The sequence below is a fragment of the Dufourea novaeangliae genome, unplaced genomic scaffold (assembly GCF_001272555.1).
Source record: "Dufourea novaeangliae isolate 0120121106 unplaced genomic scaffold, ASM127255v1 scaffold57, whole genome shotgun sequence".
In the NCBI taxonomy this organism is placed as follows: Eukaryota; Metazoa; Arthropoda; class Insecta; order Hymenoptera; family Halictidae; genus Dufourea; species Dufourea novaeangliae.
In genome coordinates this window covers 2,132,929-2,149,184 of record NW_015373937.1, presented here as the reverse complement: position 1 = coordinate 2,149,184, position 16,256 = coordinate 2,132,929, and the positions used below count along the sequence as shown (strand labels likewise).

Here is a 16,256-nt window from a genome sequence, read left to right as displayed (position 1 = left end):
GCATTTGCAACCAACCAACATGCTTTGACTTAAACATTTGACAAAATTCAAAATAGAGTTAGTCAATTCGGCGTGTGAACGGCATATATGTATACAGGGTGTCTCAAGTCGAGTAGTACAACCGTGCGGGAGGTGAGTCTATAAGAAAAATAAATTGAAAAAGACGAACAAATTCTTTTTGTGTGGGGTTTTATGTTTCGGAAAATTAGTAGAAATGGCCCGTAATGAATAGAAACGTTAGCCAAGTCGTACTCTACTGTCTGTGTATCCATCAAATTTTTAAGTTCGATTATCTCGAAAATGAAGCATCAACCGAAGAAATTTTTCTTTTAGACTTATTTTTTCTTATAGAATCACCTTCTGCATGGTTTTACTGCCCTGTATGGTTGTATTGGGACACCTCATATAGATGGGATTATGCGTATGATGAATTTGTACGTGATGATTTGAAAAAGTGTTGAACAATTTTGGAACATATGGTAATTTTGAATGTACAACAGATCACAAGTTTCTGCACATTAGTTTCTTACGTTTGCTTGATCATTTTACGAGTCTCAGTTTGGTTTTTATATTAGAATTGGATAAAATAGACGTCAGGACACTATTATTATTGAGCATATATGCAAACATATCGCTGACATACTTTCGATATTTCAAGGTTAATTTTAATTTCTGTTTCTTGTGACAAATATTCTAAGTTTTTATTTTAGTAGACATTTGTGGTCTATGTAATGGAACCAGGAAGAATATTGGCTAAATAACTGAATAGTACGCAGCAGCCAGGATGTCATGATATCTAATAGTTGACACATAAACAATTAATAGTGACAAATAAAATAAATCGTATGTAAATGTTCCAAATTTTGTCCAAGGATCGTTGTGAACTTAATTTTAAAGAAAAGTTTATGCTTTCAAATCGTTCTATCCTTCTTCAAAATCACCTGGTACATGTTTTCCGTTTATTATAAGCTTTCTTTTTAAAAAAAACTTTAAAGGGATTAAGCTCGAATCACGATCGATGCAATTTAAAATTGTACACGCGATGGCTTCAATACATCGAATAAATTAAAATACTTATTGTTCCAGGGAAAGATCCACGCTGTACACATGGCAGCAAGAGAAGGAAACCTGAGGGATCTACAAAGTGCACTAGATCGTCGTAAATTTGCAGTTGCAAAGGATGGCTCGTCCCCCCGCGATGCTACGCCGCTTCACGTTGCAGTTGTATTTGGAAACACTACTGTTATTAGGTACTATAAATTGGCTTCTACAAAATATATATCGAAAATAATATCTTCTAATGAAACGTTACGTTTCTATTATTCTATTGAGGATTGTATGTAAGCTCGGGTCAAAATAATTTACGAAAGTTAGACCAGCGGAAAGAAAAGAAATCACCTTGTCAAGTTCCAATCAAGTTTCATCGATTCACGTTTATCCGATTAATTTTTCACGACTTCTTTAGATATCTGGCAGGGAGGTTTCCAGAAACCACGAATGCGATCGATGTAGACGGACGAACACCGTTGCACTATGCGGCAACCCTCGCAGACAACGGCCATTACTACAACCTACTCCTTCACTTGGGTGCCAATCCACTAATTACTGATAATGTAAGTGCACTTCTTTTAATAATCAATTATTTGTGACACAAAAAACTATCATTTTTAACGATTCTCATTGGATAATGATAACAGTTTAAATAAATGCAAGAGGAGAATAACTGGTTTTATTCGGAAGTGTTTTGATGATGATTTCGACTGAATGTCAAAACATATTGAGTTTCAAATATTTTATACTTCATATTGCACACTTTATTTTATTCTATTTATTGAATCCGATTTTTTTTCAAGATATTTCTAATCATTATCATTGAAATTGTGATCAGAAAACTGTACGTTATTACAAAATTGTTTTAACCCTTTAGTTAACTATGCCTTAATTGTTTAATACTAATATGATTATATTAATATTCGTTGATGTTAAGAGATATATACAAATTTAAGAGGTAAAGTTGAAATTAACTGTGAATTAACAAGAGGTTAATCAAGAAGTGATATTAAAGTGCACTATTCTATTGTGTTAAATTGTACTATTCTATTCTATGTATGTGCTTACGTAGTTCGGACAGAAGGCGGACTATTACAAGCAAAATCAATCCGACTTCTCGCATAAATTATTGCTCCGCGATTTTGGGGCGAACGAGAAACTCGCCGATGAAATGTTGACTGACAAAGGTATTTCATTCAATCGTGGCACCCACATGCACCATCAATCACACAAAAAAAATCTGTACAATGATCGTTCGAAGCACTATCGAAACAATCACGATTATTTTGAAATCATGTATATTCAAGTTCTAATTCTATTTATGATACCATCACGTTGCTTCTACACCTTTACCCTCGTGTGACGTTCTCACACAGTCACAAATTAATGTCATCACATTGTAGAAAATCTTTCCAGGCAACTATGCAAAACGAAAGTTGATGATTAATTAATTGGAAACAATATTGACAGATATATTACTTTGTAATATACTGCAAATAACATTCACCGCGTAAAGACTCTGACGCCATCTTGAATATTCTGATAGCTTCCAGAGCCTTCTCAAGTTTTCCTAATTTCTTCAAATTCTTCATACACCAAAGCACGTATCATTAAAAATTAATGTTAAGTAAAGTTTAGTGGCAATTTGTATCGAAATGTGTGTTATAAAGATCTTGTACGATTTTTAAACAAAGTGGCGGTAATAACCGCGTTAAAATAGTCCCAGCGCAATCACTATCCTAATTTACCAATTATATTGGGCTGTAGCATAATAGATATACTGTTACTCACACATTCGTTCAAATACTTTCAAAGTAAGGTAAACATTTACAATAAGGGAGTGATTTCCGATTTCGATGATTTTTTAATATGCTTATCAAGGTCATCATCCTGAGTGGTATTGTGATGGTTTTAGTTTTGAGTCGCAGTTTGTATAAAAGTTATTATCAAAAAAAGTTTCGTACCGTACTGTAATAGTAATAATCAGTAAAATGACCAATGACCTTGACCTCGACATAACTTGTCAAGGTCACCCTCCTGACCTTCAGAAAGTCTCAGTTATCAAATGTTGTTTATTAAAAAGTTATTAAGAGAACAATGATACCTTTTTCTTGAACCGTCTCTAGCCAACTTTCAAAGACCTTGCTTCCTTGAATTATCTCTAACCAATTATGAACTAACTTTTTTTTATCATAACTCCCCCAAAACAATACACGAATTTCAACTTGTTGAAGTAGACTGAGAAGCTTATCTATTCTTTTGGGAAATACTTTATCATTGTTAATAATTTTGAAAAAAAAATATTGTGTCTTTTACTTCACCGCATTGAAATCGATAAGAAGGCCAAAGTTTTAATTATCTACCTAAACTTTTTTAATAACTTTCTTACAAACAACGACCCTCAACTGAAACCTTCACAACAATACTCAGGGTGAAAGACCATCGAACTTGAAGGTAGCTCCCTTACTGTAAATAATTACTGACAAGGGAACACCGCGAACCCTTACTCACGGATTTCAATGAAACTTTGTGGGTTTATAGAGTGATTCAAGGCAAGAATAACGGTATGCTTCATTCGTGCCCAATCGCCCGTTAAGGGTGTGAAAACTAACCTCAAAGTCAAATAGGCACTCCCACTTTTTTGCGTATAACCCTTAAAGTACAAGATATAGAAGAAAATGTTTCAAAGAAAAGTTTAATGGCACAATAAGCGCTATAAACTTGCGTTAACAGAATTTTGAAAAAAGTGTTTTAAAATTTGCTTGTTAAGAAAAAAACTTTCTTCAAAATTTTGGCAATGCATGTTTATAGCGCTTATTGTACCATTAAACTTTTGTTTGAAATATTTTATTCTATCTCTTGTACTTTAAGGGTTATACGCAAAAAAGTGGGAGTGCCTATTTGACTTTGAGGTTAGTTTTCACACCCTTAACTGGCGATTGGCCACGAATGAAGCATACCGTTATTCTCGCCTTGAATCACTCTATAAACCCACAAAGTTGCATTGAAATCCGTGAGTAAGGGTTCGCGGTGTTCCCTTGTGAGTTGTGAAAATTGTTATATTTACTGTTATCATTCTTTTGTGACAAATATTTCTTGTCCCTAATATGCAATTCGCGGTTTGCTACGCGACTTGGTCGCAATATAACAACCTTCTGCGAACAAATTTGCGAGTCACTGTCTACCCTGTAATATTACTCATCTATCCTCTAAAATTCTCGACACACTCTCAGATTCAAAACGCCACAAAGCTTCCATTTCCCGCCATCGCCGTGTCTCAGGCACTCGTTCAGTCCTGAAACTAGTGCAAATTCTAACAAAACCCCTGATTAACGTATCCTCGGGCTTTCACGTTTCACCGATCGTCATCCTCCCGGACGTCCTTCCCTTTCGCTGATGTCTCGATGCAACGTGACAATACAGTTCCCGGTGGGGACACGTACTCCGCCCGTCGCGACATAACCGAGCCGGAGACACTAGCCACCCTGGAGAGGTGTTTCCGTCTGCTGGCCGGCACGAAGCACAGCACCGGCGTGAAGTCGGCTGGGAACTCTGGTACACTGATCAACCGTTGCCTGAAACGGCCCGTATTCGATCGTATCAAGCACCGTGTGACACGCATGGACCATAACCTCTTTGATGTGATCTGGCCCGCTTTAAAGAAATACGGCACCTCGAGTTACAACAGCAAAGCGGGTAGCGCCTATTCGACCAGCAGCAACAGCGCGGAGGAGAACGAGACAGTGTCGGTTGTGGCGCCAGATTACGAAAGCTATATCGTCTTTGGGGAGTTCTTCGATCCCCTGATCAGAGACATCCACTGTGTGACAGCCAGCGGCGATCTGCCTGATCATCCACGTACGAGATTCTTCCTAGGCGAGGACGAAGACGGGGAGGAGACACTCGACAAGATCGACGAGGTGTCCATCACTGCGATCGAGGCTTATGATCTGGACCCTTCGGGGAAATACGTTCAGACTGTGACGATAGAGTGTTCCAGGAACCTCGAGTGGTATCCTTTTCCGTTAACATCGACTGTGAACCAGTTGGAAAACGTGGAACGAATAATCACGACGGAATTGATGAGCCAGGACATTTCTACGATCATGGCTGAGGGTAGCAGCGAGGATGAACCGGGGACTTACTTCACTCTCAATGAGATCTTAGATCAACCCAGTCCTATTAGAGCCCAATTAGCAGCTGCTGGGTTATTGTTACCGATCACTGACTTTGAAATACACGACGAGAGACGTCTCCATGGGAAACAGTGGCCCTACGGTCGAGGAGTCTACGTTGCTTCGGCCGGGGATCTAGCTGCCTGGGTGAACATTCAGGATCATTTGAGGATCATTTGTCGTACCCACGATAACAGGTCAGGTCTGATAGGTCGTGCCTACGCGAGACTGGCAAAGATTCTGGTGATACTCGATCGGACATTGACGTTCAAGAAGGATAAAAAGCTCGGCTTCATCAACTCGCGGCCGCACGCTATTGGGAACACTCTGAGATTCAATTCGATCGTACGATTCCCGGAGTTGTCGAAGGAGTTCGAACATCTGAAGCATCTGTGTGTGGTACGTGGACTGAGCTTTCGCGAAACGGTGAAAAATGACACGGTAAGGATTGGAAACCAACAATCCTTGAGTATCACCGAGCTACAGACGCTTCAGGACTTCTTCAGGGCTGTCACGAATATTTTAGCGTTGGAGAAAGAATTGGCGATAAACAACTCGATGAAAATCTCGAATCTACTCGCTGGAATATTCCGAAAGCGCAGCAGCGGGAAGCGTTTTCAAAATTAACGAAACCGAAAGACAGTTGTCGAGAGGATGAAGAAGTTGACGGGCGTCAACGAAGATTTTTAATTCTTTTCTTTTTACATGCCGGAACAACGACGCTTATACGTGGCAACCATCTGTGATAATTGTCGAGCCAATATATGTTCAACTGCCAATTAATTTTTAGTAGACTGTAAATCGAAGCTAGGGGGGAGGGGACGTTGGAAAGATGTGTGTGAACGTTACTCTCTATTTCTCGTGTAACGACTCACGATATATTCGTAGAAATTTAAACCATTCAATGGGACGCTGGATTGTTTATTAGGTTAGTAAATAAACGTCCGTTAGTAAATGTCGTCGCACGACACCCACGCTTACGTGAATTGTCTGTTACGTATATGATGGGAATTTATCGGAATTACCGTGGGGGAATCCGTTTAAATTGATTGTTCAGATGTTGCCAAGCTTGACAGAAGAACTGTCAGTGCTTCTTTATGTGTCACGCACGAGTTCGATGTTCACAGAAAGAGGGATGGCGTAGCACATGTCTTTCCAACTGGATGTACCCCAATCGACGATGAATATTTTGTTGAGTGGCTATTCCATGTGAACCCTATCACGAAGGTGTTCTATAACTGGTGGTACGATACAGAAATCAATCGGAAATGGAGAATAAAATGTTGAAAATAAAATTAATTGAAAATAAAAGGTCTTTACAAGAGAAGACCTTGTTTTCGAGAAAAATTCAATTCACGAGGTACCACAACTTTTGCTACCATAACCGACACGAGGAAATACTAAATACTTTGTTATTCAACAGTTTTACTAAGGAGTCCTTGCGGACCACTCAAACTCAAGTTTCTCGAAAACGAAGGCTACAATGAAAAATTTATTCTTATGTATTTATGTTTTTTTATTTACTTTATCATTTAGAATCTCCATCTTCTAGCTTAAACCACCAGTTATGAGCACACACATTAAAAATAAACGTTCCATATGCGTCTCATGTATTTCGAGGCGGATGTCCAATGTAAAATTCTCATAATTGTATGTATGTGCGTGCTTGTGCATTCTGTACTTCATACTTTTTGCATGTGTACACGAACTTTGGAGTGGGGACAAGCACTGTGTTTTCGTGATACAATTTTTGTTCGTGAAGTTCTGTACATAACCATACGCTTCTATGTTTGCAGCACTTTTGACACTAACGCGCTTCGATTTTAATAATTTATATAAATTAAATTGGTGAAATTGAACTGTGGTATTATAGTCGTTATTTTACATTTAGTTCGTCTTTTCAGATGATCAGCAGCTTGAGATACCAATATTTAGAGAAGAGGAAGGTCAATACTTAGCATCATGTGAGTAAATAAATAATTTAAAGATAATATTGATTGTTTAAGAAGATACTATAATTCATACGAATTATTTTACCAGCTCTAGGTGATCCACTGATCAAAGGCTTAACGGAAGTTGCGAACGCGCGTCCAAAGGATCCAGTCACTTATCTGGCGACATATTTATACAATTTTGCTAATAAAAGCAATAACAGTGCCCAAGAACGGGTAATTGTCGATTCGAATGAATTAAAATAACAGAGACTTACGTTACAAAGCTAATTGAAATATTGTTTGAAAATATTTCAGGAACCTAATGTCTTAATAATTCCCGATCGCGAAGAGGAAAATATTGAAGATGTTGAGAATGGAAACGCAGACGAAGACGCTGGTTACCCACAGAGCCCAGGTTCTGATGTCCCTGAATCAGCTTTCAGCAACCCCAATAGAGTACGTTTTCTAATATTTCTAATATCAGTTTTCTATTATTAGTAGATTGCGTACATTTGTGAATTTATAGCTACCCCTAACTTACAAAACTTAGAAAAATATAGGTTCTAATAAAATTGAATAATATTTACGTATTATTATTATGAACATATCAGAAACACTAGTACAGGACAAAAGATTCTGTTCAATTTTTTTTAGTATCTAAAATTCTACATTTGTATAAACATCCGAAGTCTGATTATTAGTATTTACAACTACTAGATACTACACTTTGGTGATTTTTTTTATAAAAGAATGAAATCATTCTTAAGAATTAATATCTCAGGATGAACATGGACAGAGTGTAATCCATTTCGCGGCCATTCGTTCTTACTCGAAAGATGGGCTGTTCCATCTTCTTCAGGAGAGCCAAGTCAATATTGGATTCAGGGACGAACTGTACAGAACAGCGAGGGACGTTGCTGAATTGGCAAACATTCGGGAAAATGTCGATGAAATTGACCGTTACGTGGCCTACCTAGCAGCCAGAGGTGAGAAATTAGAAATTAATAATTAATGACGACGATATCAAATGAAGGAAGTCCATAATCGACCAGTTCCGGTTTTTCGATAAATTATGCATTATATTTTGGAACAGAATATAGCCGTCTATTTGCCAAAGTGATTAACTCAGCAAAAATTATGAAGGAAGTTTATTTTGAATATAAACTGTTAAACACCAATCAAATGCTTTGGCACGAAAATTTGAAAAAATTCAAAAAATGAAACGAAGAAAAAATTCGTATGTGATCTATACAAATTACATTATCGAGAAATGTTCAAGATTTTCCAATATTACAGAATATAAAGATTTGAATTCTTATAAACTCATCTTTTTCTTACTACCCTGGAATTTTTTACAGAATTATAAATAATGATAGCATTTTTTTCTGAAATTTATATGCATTGTACGAATATGAAAGTGATGTAATGTATGTATTTATATTCAATTTGAATTGTTCAATACAGGCGAAACGGAGAAATTAGTGGAGCTGCTATTGGAAGGATACGACCATATTTTGGACGTGACAGACGGAGGTGTGAATATTGTGGACATCGCGGCGGAACGAGGACGGGACGCGACAGTACAGTTTCTGCAGTCTATTCCGAATTACGTGGTAAGACAGGAAAAAATGTATCACAAGAGTTTAACTCAAACTTACGGCTAGTAATGTCCTCGTAACTGTTTTTAAATAATAATATTTATTTTAAACGAAAATATTGGATGTACCCCAATAAGTCATTCGCTGTAGCTCGAACATGGCAGCGATGTACTTTAGATTCAGAATATCCTTCTAATCATCCGTTTAGTCAAAATGGCGGAGCATGATTGGAACAAATACATAACGAGTATTATTAAAATATAACAGGTATTTGAATTATTTCTATACAAATACAGAGTTTTACAAAAAATAGTTGGTTAGTTATTGGTACATCTAATATAAGAAATAATATTTTAATAATAAAAGATTATTGTATATTGATCGGAGCCAATAGCGTTTTGAAATTATTGTGGTATATTAAAGAAAAAAGCAAAATTTCTTATTAAGAATGACGAAGCAACCGTTTCATTATAGAAATAATCTTAAAAACCCTGAATATTAAACTGGAATTAAAGTAGTAGTTGAAACGATTTCTGCATTCCTACCGTTTAAAATATTTACGATATGCTTACTAAAAGTTAGGACAGGAAAGATTAAAATTTGAATTGTAGCCTAAAAAGAACAATAACGAAATGTTTTGATCCCCTGATAGCCAGTTGTGTACAAGTTTCGAGCAAATTGCCAGCAATAAATGACAAAAATTGTTTAAAAAACCATAGCCATCTGTTTCCGCATTTGACTTGGGTTTTGCAGTTCGGTCTTACAACATGACCTACGTCAAAACCGGAACAAGGTTTGCGCAAGCTAATGTGCGCACAAATTATTTATAGCAAATCTTGCATCACACTTGTAGCCATAACTTTATAACAGGCGTTGGACAACATTTGGCTTTACAAGATTGAAGATAAATGACGTTTTGAAGACGGCTTAAAGACGCCTTAGACCTAAAATAGCCGTAAAATACGCGTTTTTAAGGCGTCATGTGCTATCTGGGTTATAATTATACTACATGTCAGGTACTTTGAATGTCTATCATATTAAACACTTTTTATAGACGCAACGCGAGGAAGTACACCACGAAATTAGAGTAGGCGATATTGCAAAGGTGAAGGAGTTGTTGAACAGAAACAACGGTGGAGGAAAACTATTGGCGATGGGAAAGAATCCGATGAGTAGATGCGCCCTTCACATTGCCGTTCTTCGCGAGAACGAGGATCTGGTTGAATTCGTTGCAAAAACATACCCGGAAACTCTACGAATCGGTGACAACGTGAGTACTATCAATTCGAAAAATTACCATTAACCCGAGTGTTCACAACCGGGTACCTAAGTGGCCACTCAGGACTTTGAACTCGAAATTTGTTATGACCACGATAAAATATCTTCAAATCTCTTTAGATCCTCATTATTTAATTCATTTCTGATCTCTTCATGTATTTATACTTAAAATATTGTTTCGTTAATATAAAGAAAATTGACTTCAAAATTTACAACACGCTTGTTTCATAACTGGGATACCCGAGTATCCCCATAGAATAAATCATAACTGACGTACAATTTAAGAAAAATCCTATAATATAGAGTTGCAAAGTGCAATTAAATCAATAAAAATGACATAATTATTAATAAATAAAAACATTGTTTACAATCGTTCGGTGAACCATATCTTAACCGTAATTACATACGCGCGTAATGGATTTCCAAACTCGATTTTCCCTAAAACCAAGTATAGGACGAACAAATTTTATTTCTATATTATTTTCTCATTTTTTCGTGAAGAATCACTTCGTGCCCTTTGGGCGTGTTTTTTTTCAGCGAATAGATATGTCGCTAACTTTCTTTCTTCGGTTCAAAGAGTAAGTAACATGTAGTTTTCTCCAATAGAAAGAGAAAGGTAAAATCGGTTAGAGGGTTGTAAATAATGGTCATTGGTCGGCGGCTACCTGGGTACCCCGGTCATGAAATAGCGTGGAACTTCTCGGTTATAAACACAGAAGCTTCAGCTAAGCCAATTTCTTCAAATCTCGTCGACTGTTTGGATCCATTTGACCCGAAATCAACGTGTGATTGTAAATTATATTTTCTATTATAAAAATTTGTTAATTAATTTCACACCAATAGCTTACATATATAATCCAGCGATAGGGAAATATATATATATTTCCTTAATTTGATTTTAATTCAGGCTCAATTTAATTCAAGGAATAGTAATATTTGATTTCATCAAAAACTACACGTTTATTCATAAAAATAGAATTAAAATGTTACCTTTTACCAATGCCTCGTGTTCGAAATTCCTTCCACTTCTTTATACACAAATATCGAGGAAAACTTCTCGTTACTTCAAACACAAGTACATTCCCGCATATAAGTATTAGAACACTTACCGAATATCTAGTAAATGTTACAAGGCATTACGAAATTACTGATAATGTGATGTAAATATTGTACAGGATATTATCCAGTTATTATCGCGAATCCATCCTGTGTTCCGCATTTTTATTAACACGGCGTATATCTTCGCTGTCTAATTTACAAAAACTGGAACCACACTTTTTTTATGATAGGTTTATTCTACTAAAAGTTATTTTATGAAACACTTTAGATAAGTTTAACATTTTAGTAACTTTAAAAGGCGTATGTACTATAAGTGAAGATATAAAAGTTTTTCCACTATTACAATATGCAGAATCAATTCCCAAAATATGTATTAGAATAAATATCAATTAGAATGAATGTACAAACGTAACAAAGTAATATAAATAGAAGAAAGAGGTATATGGTTGAAGAATAAATATTTTATTTAAAAAAATGTTTACTGCTTAGTATATACCCAGGGTATTTTAAACAGAAAATTTTCTATTTTAGTTGGAAAGAACTGCTTTGCATTACGCGATGGGCCTACAATCAGTTGAACAGTTGAGCACCATTCTGATCAAATCGGGTGCAAAGCGCATCGTCAAAGATCTGGTAAATAATCTCTGTCGCTTTAACTATAAAATGCATGAGTTAACAACATTCTTATAATTCTCATTTCAGAAATCACGACAACCTTCCTACTACTTCATGAACAAGTCTGACATTGAAAGGCTTCAGGAAGAAGAAGAAAGTCTGATGAAGTAGATCATAGATCCGACCGGACGATGAAAGCTGGTGTACATGCTATAACGAACTCGTAAAATATTTTTTTTTTTAAGAACCTTGGGACGGGTCTCCGGCAACAATTTTTAGATTCGCCAGAAAAAAATTTTCTTTCGCTATTTTATTAGTTTTATAAACGTTTACGAGATTTCTATCGTTATAGATTGGTCGTACTTAGTTTAGAAATAAATATAAATGCAATTAAAGTTTCTACATCGGTTTGAAAAGTATCCATTACAGGAAAAGAGTGCTTATTAACGTGTTACTGGATGCAACCAAACGAAAAATGATGAAACATATATTGACCATAATGTGATAGTTTTTGGTAGTAATCTGGTATTTCTTTAAATCACTGAAAATTGACCTAAAAATCAATATCTCTAAAATTATATTAATTGCATCAATAAGTATGTATTTAATTATATTTTATCAAGTTTAATATTTATTTTCGAGGAAACCAGAAGTCTATCTTGTTTTAGCGATATTTGTCCTCATTCTTCAATATTCGTCGCCATTTTGAAAGAAGAAAAAGGGTAGAAAAACGTTTTAAATTTAAACTGTGTTACCAACTTATTAAAAAGAAACAGTGGATTACTTATTCGCACACCTAATATATCGTGTACATTGAATCCTACTTACTTATATCCAACATTTTACGAGTTCGTTATATCTTTCACACTTTCGACCAATCACACATACATTTATTCGGCATACATTGAGAAACAGTAAAATGCATTCGAAGGAAATACGATCATGTGCCACTTTATTCTGTGTATTAAGACTACCATCGAACCCCATTTCTCAAAGTATGTCTTTGGCAATAACAAATGTGCAGAAACTATTCCCCGTAACCCTGTGTAAAAAAAGAAAAAAAAAGAGAGAGAGAGACGATGGTTTTGTATAACGTATCCACATCGTGTAATGTATATATATATAATACAGTGGTAGTGATAGAAATAATAAATAAAAAAAGAGTACTTGGTTTTTCCGTACACATTTCTTTTTATCACCTTCCACGCAGGCACTTGTTTACGTTCTGTTGTCTTTAGTATCTAAAATCTCTTCCGTATAATAAGTCGAGGCCAACAAAACGATTTGCGTTCCGATCCTCGCCACTACGGTTCTCTTAATTCGTCTAAATAACGATCGAAGAAACGCCGATTAGCGATTATCTTCCGATACGTTCGAGTGTTCCGGTTGGTCCACGGTGAAAAAGAAGCGAAGATTGTAAAGTGTACAAAGTATATCTACTACGAAATAAGATTATTTGCTCGGGATATCTGTTACACAGTCAGAGAGGCCTGAACATCATTCGAATCGTACGACGAAACTCGAGCAAAGGATAAATTATGCCCTCGTGGGGCAGCCACAGTATACCACGAGTCTGTGATCCAAAGTGCAACACATATACAAGGTGCCCCAAAAAGATGCGACAATCTGCAGTATGCATATTCCTCATGCAAATACAAATCGAAAACTCCTTCACCGTTTTGTAATCTGAAGCTCTGTTTCCGAGATATTAGCAGTTAAACGAAGTCCAATCAGCTGAACGGTGGGCCGCACGTACGCGCAGCACAGTCAAGAAGCAGAGGCCAGTGTAGCCAACCGCTCAGCTGATTGGAGTTCGTTTAACTGCTAATATCCCGGAAGCGGAGCTTCCAATTAAAAAATGCTAAAAGACTTTTCGATTTGTATTTGCATGAGGAATATACATGTTGCGAATTGTCCCATCTTTTTAAGACACCCTGTATAATCGTGGCTCCACTCTCGTCAGTGATATCCATCTGGGACTCTACCTTCCCCCGTAATGTCGAACGATCGGACCACGTGACCGGTTTTCGACCCGCAGTGTCCTCGAATTTCCAATTTTCGTCGTTGATATTTCCGTATCATTGAAAATACGCGGTACCTTTCTTACTGCTAGTCTTGGCCTGCTGGCTCGGAGTTCTCTTGCCGTTCGAGAAGCTCTCCTCGTCGTCTTCGGACTCGTTGACGATTCCCTGCCAGGGTGTCGGGTTCACGTACGATGGCTTTGCTTTCTGATGAGCTGATAGTTTGAAAATAACGTCAAAATTAAGTTTTTATCATCCTGGATAACATACAGGATGTTTCATTTTATTTGGAAACTTTTTTTGACAGACACATGATTCCTCCGATAAATGCACATAAAATACGACGTGGATCCATGAACATCCGCAATATACCCAGATAGCATATGACGCCTAATGATACCTTGAAGACGGCTTAAAGGCGCCTTAGACCTAAAATAGCCGTAAAATGGGCGTCTTCGAGACGTCATGTGCTATCTGTGTAGTAATCGTATGATTATTTTGGGATAGCCAAATTAACATGCTGCAACTTGAAACACCCTGTATATATTTAGGTACCGGTACAATGAATAGTTAGCCTTTTACACTCGACAAAGTTTTTAGCAGATATTTATACACTTCCCTAGCGATAAGTTGCCTTCGAATTATATTACATATAGGATATCATTGAATTTGATTTTTTAAATAAGGTATCAATATAAAAATATAGTTTTCACTTTAGAAAATCAAGTCCACATTGAAAGCAACATTATAAAAGAAGAAAATAAAAGTTACTTTCGTTTCATTTGTGTTCATTAGTTTTCACGTACCAAAAAAACAAAATGGCGGCGCAAGAAGACCTCACCGTGCCTATGTATACGAAATTTTCGATGATGCCACAATATTTTTCGAGTGGAAATGGTTAAAATTAAAGGGAAAAGGGTGGAACTAACGCAGAAGCCCCTGTGTGGCAGGCTTGGGCCTGTTCTTCGCGTTCTTCCGCCAATTTTCATAAGCCTTCGTGCTCTCCTCTAACCTTTTCTTTTTTTCCTCGTCGATCTGCCTCTGCTTGATCGCCTCTTTCTTTTGACGAGCTATGGGAACATCGAGGATATCAAATCTTGAACAAATCGAGAAATTCCATTCACCTTTCTCTTCCTCTTCCTTTTTACGAGCCCACTGACGAAGACACAGAATCTGCACCACTGCATTATTATCCTTGAACTCATTCAACTTCTTCTCCATTTCCAATTTCTTCTCTAGAATCTCCTTCTTCCTCTCCTCCTCCTTCCGTTTCCGCTCGTTCCATTTCAAGAAATTCTCCCGTTCCCGAGATTCCCTCTCCTCCTTCTCGCGTGCCAATCTCTCAGCCTCCATTTGCTTTTTCCTCTCGACCTGATCCTCTTCCTCCTTCTTTTGCCTAGCCATTTGCTGCTTCCTCCTCATCCACTCGCTGTAAGGGATTTTCTTAAGGAGATCGTCTTTCGACGATCTGGTCTCCGAAATACTGATGCTGGACAACGAGGATGTCGACACTTGCACGACTCGATGTCCATTCAGAGTGAACCTACGCGATACAATGTCTCGAGCTTCTGATCACTTTGTTAACATTACTTTCAAGTGGACGTTCCACGGTTAATAATTCTGTTAATCACAACAATATTAATGAAGTGACGATAGATTAATACTGAAAACGTCGAAATCTTTCCCAAGAACGTAACACGGCATTAAAAATTTACAGAATACCTTTGCACTTCCGGATCGAGTAGCCTAGCAGAACAAAGTTTGTCGCTCCCGTCCGCTCTACCGACAATTCTGCATCGCCTCTCAACCCGATTGGGGGCTCCGCATGAGATTACGGACTTGGATCGTAGAGGACCAGATTCCAGGGATCCAGACGAATGTAGGGAATAACAACGGTACGTGTCCTGGGCTGAAGCTTGGTCGCCAGCGTGGTTCGCGAACGAAGCGTCCAAATCGTTCTTGATGGACAACGTAGACATTACGTCGCTCATTTCCGTGGAGTCACCGCAATTACCTTCGATCGGAAGTCCATTGTCTTTAGAACTGACCTTCACGCGAATTTCGATCTCTCGTTCCTCGTCTTCGTTGTTCAGTGTCTCGGCGTAAATCGCTGGATTAATGAAGCGAACTTCTGCGCCGGAACTCGAACTCCCAGGGATCGCGGCGTGGTTGACGAACCCATTGCTACAGAAATTTCCTTCCTGACTGTCGTTGTAAGTCGAACGATTGAACTGATCGGGACCGGTTAGTCGTGCATCGTTCCCGGCGTTAACGTTCCTCCCATGGAGTAGATCATTGAAATTATCCCGTTTCCAATCGTACCATCTGTCAGCGTCGCTGTCAACCATTGTCAAGTGTCCTTAACCTTTGGCCCGGTAATATGCGATGATAATAACGATCAGACAAAAGTGTGTCGAATGTTCAGAACACGTCACATATCGTAGGCTTGCGATCTGTCGTCCGATTAGCCCCGATGAGTCCGAACGGAACTCATGGGTACCCGTTCGTCCATGATTCACGCGACGT

The 16,256-nt window shown here is 37.6% G+C and overlaps 3 protein-coding genes across 3 annotated transcripts in view; 2 read left to right on the top strand and 1 right to left on the bottom strand.

The window, feature by feature from the left end:
* LOC107185373 overlaps positions 1-5,852 on the top strand; it is a 28,374-nt gene extending 22,522 nt beyond the window's left edge. Inside the window, exons 11-14 of the mRNA XM_015573038.1 lie at positions 1,087-1,250; positions 1,466-1,613; positions 2,123-2,237; positions 4,474-5,852. Coding sequence (XP_015428524.1) covers positions 1,087-1,250; positions 1,466-1,613; positions 2,123-2,237; positions 4,474-5,852 — 1,806 coding nt within the window. The remainder of the gene's footprint in view (positions 1-1,086; positions 1,251-1,465; positions 1,614-2,122; positions 2,238-4,473) is intronic.
* A 205-nt stretch (positions 5,853-6,057) lies between these two features.
* LOC107185372 lies at positions 6,058-11,890 on the top strand. Its single transcript, XM_015573037.1, has 10 exons — positions 6,058-6,063; positions 6,114-6,153; positions 7,130-7,189; positions 7,266-7,393; positions 7,475-7,615; positions 7,941-8,145; positions 8,624-8,772; positions 9,812-10,027; positions 11,626-11,727; positions 11,797-11,890. Exons 1-10 carry the CDS (start codon positions 6,058-6,060, stop codon positions 11,878-11,880), a joined length of 1,131 nt encoding a protein of 376 aa, XP_015428523.1. The 3' UTR covers positions 11,881-11,890.
* Positions 11,891-13,787: 1,897 nt separating this feature from the next.
* LOC107185370 (stress response protein nst1-like) lies at positions 13,788-16,078 on the bottom strand. Its single transcript, XM_015573036.1, has 4 exons — positions 15,453-16,078; positions 14,855-15,273; positions 14,660-14,800; positions 13,788-13,945 (listed from the first exon to the last, which is right to left on the bottom strand). Exons 1-4 carry the CDS (start codon positions 16,076-16,078, stop codon positions 13,788-13,790), a joined length of 1,344 nt encoding a protein of 447 aa, XP_015428522.1.
* Between the last annotated feature and the right edge of the window lie 178 nt (positions 16,079-16,256).